The sequence below is a fragment of the Austrofundulus limnaeus genome, unplaced genomic scaffold, assembly GCF_001266775.1.
Source record: "Austrofundulus limnaeus strain Quisiro unplaced genomic scaffold, Austrofundulus_limnaeus-1.0 Scaffold1302, whole genome shotgun sequence".
In the NCBI taxonomy this organism is placed as follows: domain Eukaryota; kingdom Metazoa; phylum Chordata; class Actinopteri; order Cyprinodontiformes; family Rivulidae; genus Austrofundulus; species Austrofundulus limnaeus.
This window is the reverse complement of record NW_013953704.1, coordinates 1158-8872: the sequence shown is the minus strand read 5'-3', so window position 1 is coordinate 8872 and position 7715 is coordinate 1158. Positions and strand designations below refer to the sequence as shown.

At 37.9% G+C, this 7715-nt stretch overlaps 1 protein-coding gene across 1 annotated transcript; it reads right to left on the bottom strand.

The window, feature by feature from the left end:
- Window positions 1-5294: 5294 nt before the first annotated feature.
- LOC106534908 (vesicular glutamate transporter 2.1) lies at window positions 5295-7049 on the bottom strand (the record flags this gene model as incomplete). Its single annotated transcript, XM_014031700.1, is given in 2 exon segments — window positions 5295-6525; window positions 6922-7049. Coding segments are annotated over 2 exon segments (473 nt in total), but the record flags the coding sequence as incomplete, so codon positions are not given.
- Between the last annotated feature and the right edge of the window lie 666 nt (window positions 7050-7715).

The following is a 7715-nucleotide window of genomic DNA, read 5'->3' as shown; positions in this document are numbered from 1 at the left end:
AGGACCTTAGAGGCCTGAGGACGACGTGGACCCACCCTCCTTTCTCCCCCCAAGTCATTAAAGAGTGATTTTGGCATCCCAGTCCCTGCCCTCCGATCCCTGGAGGGTGCAGCAGCACCTGCCCCCCACCAACCGATATTTGAACAGTCACTTAAGATGCTCAACATATGCACGCTCATTCTCCCGTCCTTGCTGTCACTGACCCGTGCCCACACGCTGCGTTTAGGTTTGGATGATGCAAAAGTTTAAAGCGGCTTATTTCTGCACACATCTTGCATCAGGTTCCAGAAAAACAACCTTTTTTTWAAAAAAWATATATTTTCAGTTTTTGTGAATTATCTGCAAGTATTTTTCCTTTTCCAATTTTCCAAGCTTAGCTAGTTGATATTCAAAAGGTTCTGGGTCACCTCCCCCTGCTTGGACCAGGACAGCATGACGGTTCAGGCTGGTTGACTGTGAGAAAACAGCATTTAGGCTCGACTGGTGACACGTTTATTGAGCTTGTCAAATTAACTACAGCAGTGAACTGAGACCAGACAGGAGTCCTAATAAAACACACCCACAGACACACATTTATTCTCTCTCTCTCTCACACACACTCTCTCTCTCTCACACACACACACACACGCACACGCGAGAGAGAGAACAAGGAGCATGTTTTAAAAAAAATCACCTGATCCAGAAGTCATGCATCAATCAAACACTGATCTCTGAGTCACCTTGGGCTTTTCAAAGCCCMTGCAGAGTTGTTTGACGTCAGTGTTGTTAGGGACATGAGTGTGGTCTGAATCTGCAGAGAACTCATGGAAAGTCACTCTGCAGATGCTTATCAAGGCACAAACTCAGGAAATATACAATAAATGCATAATAAAATATATTAAATGTGTTGTAATCTGGAATTCTAATGTGAAGAACTGTAGGTTGGTGGTACTACAACAACAACAGGTTTGCAAATGCAAAATAAGCTTAAATAATAGGTATTCAAAGGGAAACATTTTTATTATCAGTGTTTTGCTGTTTCTCCTCTAAAGACCATATAGATCTAAAGATGTGTGGGTTAAAGTGTAGAAATCAGACCATAAATCACAATAATGCTTTCTAATAGCTGAAAAAGCGCTCCTCCTCCCTCTCATCTCCATTAAGAGGTTAGAACAGTCGATAGGAGCAGCAGAACTCTTGGGGACCGACCTCATCGATTGGATTCATAGGGAAGGAGGGCAGCCATTAACCGAGCACTTCCTGTGGCCTTTGGAACGTCTCAGACTCTGCCTGCTGAGAGGCTCCCTGTGCTGATATTAACACAGTTTCACTTCTGAACCTCTTGTTTTTATTTATTTATTTTATTATCTTTTAAATTAGCCACATTCTGGACAAAATAAACTGGAAAGTAAGTTTAGACTTGGCAGTTTATTTCTCTAATTAAATAACAAAAGATTAACTTTATCATTACATGTTTTTCCTTCAGGTGACAAATCTTTTTGCAATGCAGCTTTTTTTAAAAATCCTACAAGCTGATGAAATATTTAGTGGGATTATTAAAGAGGCAGGCATCTCCCTCAGGGATAAATTCATTTAAAAACTGAGTGATGCTGTTGTGTTTTTTTTTTTTTTTTGTCTGTAACTTTACCCAAATATGATATAAACGTGTAGAAAGTATTCACTGCACAACTAATTTGGAATCAACCTGAGCTGACTTAAAAAACTCAAAAAATAGCTACAGCTCAATAAAATTGACCTTAATTGACCTAAAACTGGGTGTAGTAGTAACTGAGACAAATTCCCAAAATCTTTGTTTTAAATTTTGCCATTAACCATCTGAATTCAACTCAGTCTGTTAGCAACATATCTTAAACTACTTAACAGATTTTAATTAAATTTTCAGGAAATGACCTCAATATTTTGATCCAAAATTCCTAAAATTCTGGAGTAAACCCAAATTAAAATGGCCTCCATGGCTGGATTAACTTAAAAAACACAAAACTGTTTTTATTCAGTGATATTTCTTTCCAATAAACACCTAAACTTGGTGTAGTTGTAGCTGAGGATCATTCACATTCTCTGAGTGTATGAATATTTTTTTGTTTTGGAGGTTTCACTTCAGCTCCAGATCAGTGCTTGAACAATCACACATTTTTTTATTTAGAAAACAAAACCATGAACCACTTCTCATAAGTTCTTTAATATCGTCTGACTTTTTTGCACGTCTGCACTCGTCAGCACAAACACTCAGAACAAACACAGACTTGTTTCATCTTTTTTTTATATATCAAAAAAGGAAATAGATTATTTCAGTTTGACATCAACAAACCTCTCGATTTTACACATCAACAGAAGCCATAGGACCACACTGTAAATTCAGAGGCACAAAAATGGGAAACGTCTCACTATTTCAGGTTGCACGTTGGTCATTTCTGTTCAAAATCGCATGTTTAGGTTTTATCCGTAAAGACACTGTGGAAGGCTGTGCAGAGGGGGTGAGGAGAAGATACATGTGGAGCAACGAGGGGGTTGTGGGGAGGGAGTGAGGGGTTCAGCCACTGATTTCAAAGACACAACTGAAATGCAGAGGGTGGGAGGAACAACAGCACAGTGACACATTCAGTGTGGAGCACACCAAAAAGCAAAAACAGGAACATGAAGAAGAGCGTCGGCCTGTCAGACGGAGCTCTTTTTATCATTCTCATCTGGTGAGCAGCCCACGCACAAACGCCTCGACTTTCTCCTCTTTGTGTCACGGCAGTTTGTGGTGGACTCTAATTCTAGGTTTTTATACATTTATATGTTTTTTTTTTATCTTTACAAGTTTTTCTACATTTATTGTCACAAAAAAACACAACTTTTAAATGAATGCATTAAAAAAATCAATAAAATTAAAAACTCTTCTTGACCAGAGCTATTACTGCTGTTTTATTGCTTTGTTTGTTTTCCTCAAATCAGAACTGCTCTGCCCTAAAACATATTACACTTTCAGCTAAAACAAAGCAATTTTTTTATTATTTTTCAAATCTTTGGTTAATTGTGCAAACAAATTGAAACATCAGTAACAGTGTCTGAGACAAAGACAGAAAAAAAGCTTGTAAAAAACAGAAACAAATGGACAGATACAACATTTTCCACATTTTTCCATGCATAAATACACATCCACACAAATCTACTCTTTATAGTGACATGAGGTCCTCACAGACACGTGGTAAAATGAAAAAAGGCCCCCTTCAAACCTTTCTCTGTAATAATATGAATGAAAACAGAACATGTGATTCTGGCAGATGTCGTRTTTATTCCAGCTAGGAAACTCCACATAAATCCTTATATTTTATAGTGATTTATAAAATATATCCTATTCAATAGTGGAAAAAAATACACAAAGAGCAGTGTATTTTAAAATGCACGAGTGATTATCACTTCCACTTTATTGTCACTCAAACTACAAAATAAAAGATCTGGTTTCAGTGACTTTTAGATGTAAACAAATATAAAATACTTGTTCAGGAATGTTCACGACTTTTATAATCCTTTATTTTAATCGTAAAACACCAAAAATCACATCTCCCAAATCTCTATCTCACTTTTTTTGTTGAACTTGGCAGAATTGAGATTATAGCACTATGAATCATCTGACAGTTATTGTTTATCATTGTTGATAATATGTGCTCCACCTAAACTCGTGATTTATGTAAAAAAAACAGCACTGAAGATCATTCTGTGTGTTATTCAAGCGTGTTTTGCGTGTCTTTTATTTTATGAAAAAAAGATGCTCTTCCATAAGGTTTACATTAAACACATTTTACTTTATGACATTCAAATAAAATAGAAATGCATAAAAAAAGATGCCTGAACATGACCTGAAGTGACGAGAAGAGCTACGAATACTCAAAGTTCTGAYGTTTGAATCAAACTACAGCTCAGGATGAGACTGATTTGACAGGTTTTGGTTAATTAAATATTTTTTTCTGCAAATATTCATAATCTTTTTTTAAATAAATGCTTTTACTCTCAGAATCCTCATATAGATCTTATTTGGGTTAATTTACACAATTTCTTTCATTGCACAAACCCTCTTTTAAGGCCAAGTTTGACCATAAATATTGTGGTCCCTCAAACTGAATCTTTAAACATATAATATTCATAAATATTTATATCCTATATGTTTTTCATTTAAACTCTTAAACTAAATATATCTGACAATAATGTGGAGAAAAATAAAGGTGAAACCATTAAACTTCTGAGATGTGATGATTTACAGAAAAAAAATTAAAAAGAGCATTCAGATTTTTAGGAGTGGGATTCTGTCAAATGGTCATGAACAGTTAATATCTTACCTGTTGTAGATAGCTCTTTGAAAGGCTACAGTTTGGAGGAATATAGTTTAATTCTGATTAAACTCTAGGTAGCTCATTAAGACCAAAGTATGATCACGTGAGTGCCTGTTTGTAAACTTTACATGGCAGTCAGCTTCACAATATAAATACAATATTCCAATGAGGTGCCTCAGGTTGCATCAAAAGTGCTACAACTAGCTGCTGCTGCTGTTTGTGCTTGCAAAGAATCACCAAACTCTAGACAAATAAAATAATGTGAAACTGACAGATGATGATAAAGTTTACAAAAAAAAGCATTTGCATCAATGAGAGATTTTTGTTTACGTTAGAGCTTTTTTAAAATGGCAGCCATCAACTTTGGTTGTTGGATGACCGCCTAACTCACCAACCCGGACGTAACATTGGCAGGTGTTAGGTCAAATCTGCTCACCGTCTCTTATTGATGAGACTTGAAGCAAGCAGAAACCAGTTTACGAGGGCTGCCATGTTTCATCACTAGAGATGTSAGGCTTTAAGTCCCGCCCCACTCCACAACACACAATCATGGCGCCGCATTAGCTTTCTTTTGAGCATAAACTAGATACAGCTARATGTGTTTTGAAAACAAACATCTGAACAAGGAGCCACAACAAGAGTCCAGTTGCTTACGGGGAAAAGGCAGGACTTAAAACTTGTAGTAAAAACCACTCTGTAGAGGCGCTGTTCATCTACCGGCTCAAATTCTTATATGGTGCCTAMAGTTAGTGAGGTGCAACAATACAGAAAAGTCACGATTTGCTTTGATACTTTAGTCTCACGCTTCAATATTTTTTCTGATACAAAAAGAAAAATAAAGAAATTTCCACGCCCTTCTTAACTTGTAATTGATTGAAATTAACTACATTTGTTTAACCTCAAAATGTTGCTGAAACAGCAATTTTCTCAGTGGATCTGTGCTCAACAATGCAGCCTAGGTGGAGTAGTCGAACACAGATCCACTGAGTCTTCAACACAGAGCATCTTCAGAAGACAAGTTGATAAAATAAATTTTAAAATTCTGTATTGTTCGATATTGAACATTTCGATACAGAAACATTTATTGTTGCACCCCTTAGGTTGATGGAGTTATACTATTTCTCCAAACTAAGTTTGATTAAAAAGTTTTCCACAACAAATAAAACAGGCGTTGTTCATAACATTTTCACAGATTCCCACTTCAAAAGATCTGAAAGACGGCTTCAGCTGCAGAGGTGAAATCAGGTTTAAAGCAAAGAAAAATCTCATCATAAGTCAACACATCACCCTTCAAATCTCTAATGTGGGTCACCGTTTCAGGTCATTTACATACAGAAGTCAGTGAGAAGAGGACAGAAATAATCATACCGGTGCTTTGAAAGGTCACGTCAGTCGGGAGTGATACAGTACGATCTCTAACATCAGAGTGTCTAGGTTCTGTTTCGTGTTGTGCAGTGATATTTCTACACTCAAACGGCTGGTTTATAGGCTGCTGAACTGTAACCGTTGACCTGACCCGTCATGGTCAGCTGTGATGTGCTTTCTATGTTTTCCTACAGGCTTCAGCGAAGCCTCAGCTGATGGGATGGAAATAATTACGTTTACGCACAATTGCACTCCAAATAAATATATCTATTATCAATATGCATTAGTACATTTACATACTGCCAATTTGATATGTGCTACACCTCTATTCATCAAATATCTTCATATGTATTAATTTATTTTTACATTAATCATTTTTTTAAATTGTGCAAACAATACGACGATGGATTGTAGCTTTTCTTGTTTGTCATTTGTTGATATTCGTATGACTAAAACTGATGCACACACAGGAAAACGAGTCAGTTTCGTGTGTTTTTTTGGTCTAAGAATACCCCTCGTCCTGCCTGTATCCTCCGTAGCCTCCTTCCTGTGCTTCCTCCTGGACGTACTCCTCCGTCTTCTCCCAGCCAGCGGCCCAGCCTCCGTTCACCTGGGTGGTCGCACCGTACGTTTTAGCGGGACCCCCGAAAGCCCCGTAACTCTGGGTGATGTCACCCGTCTCCTCYGCCAGCTCGTCTTCGTCGATGAAGCCGCATTTCTCCTCGCTGGTCAGTTCCGGGTCGGCCCACGGTTGTTTTTCTCCCGACGCAAAAATCCCATAGAAAATGACCCCTCCGTAGTGCACCAGCGATGCTATCAGGAACACGTACTGCCACTCCTCTCGAGTCTGTAGGGAAATATATATTTCTTTATGTTAAGAGCTAGTTGGTACTCATTACAATTTTACTTTGTACAAATTATAAATATAAATTTCACAATGCTCTAATCTGTCACTTATGGCTCTTTTCCATGGGCTTGACTTGACCCAGCTCGGGTTGGCATGGCACAGGTTCAGTCTCTTTACTCTGGGTGGTCCCACCTACTTTCAGCTCTGTTCTTAGAACCTCTGGTACTATCAACAAAACACTGTGGCCCCTTCCATCACTTAAGTACCCATCCCTGGTCTACTTCTTATCCAATTGGTATTTTTATTTGACTATAAACAAAATCCAAATAAAACGTTTCATCCATTCGTTTATTCTTTTATGTTTAATATTTACATCTGCTGAGGAGAAGGCTTTACCTTGTTCTTTGTCATAGCACCAACAATTAGTGGGCAGACCATTCCAGACAGAGTCCCCACACCGTTGGAGATACCCATTAGGATGCTGGCATAACGGGGAGCGATGTCCAGGTGGTTCACATTAAAACCTGCGTGGTGGAACAAATGTAGCAAAAGATAAAAATTAAAACACTGATGATAAATTGAATCTTTTGGGAAACAAGTATATTTAGTTGCTAAATTTAGGGAGACTGGGACAGTGTTATTGAGTTAAAAAAATGATGCAGCTGAAAATAAAAGCTGCACAAATGGTGACCATCTTGTTGCAAAAATAGGCATCAACAATCGTCGTCCTCCTCCCCCTCTCTCTGGCTGCCTGAATGAGTAAGTGTCCTCGTGAGCTGCTGCACACTCACCGCCTGCTCGGTGTTTCCCCCGAGACAGCAAGCACTGAATTATTAAAGAGTTCAGGAGAAAAAAAACCCAATGAGAACTGGAGGCAAGAAACTGATTTTTGCAGACGGAGCTCTGCAGCCTCTGGAATTGAGCAGGGATATGACAATAAAACGGTTTCTAAGAGCAGATGTCAGAACTCCTGTTTCACAAATGCTTCAAATAACAACAAAAAAACAGACTGACACCAACAAAAACTTAAAAATAGCTACATATTTGGCTTCTTGGACAAAAGCTTTGGCCTTCAAATATTTCAGTCTTGAGAAACAGTTTAATTCTAACCAAAGTAACGAGCTAACAAAGATCCAAAATGACTTCTACCACCTTAAAACAGATCCAATATGAAAAGTTTCAAAGTAATT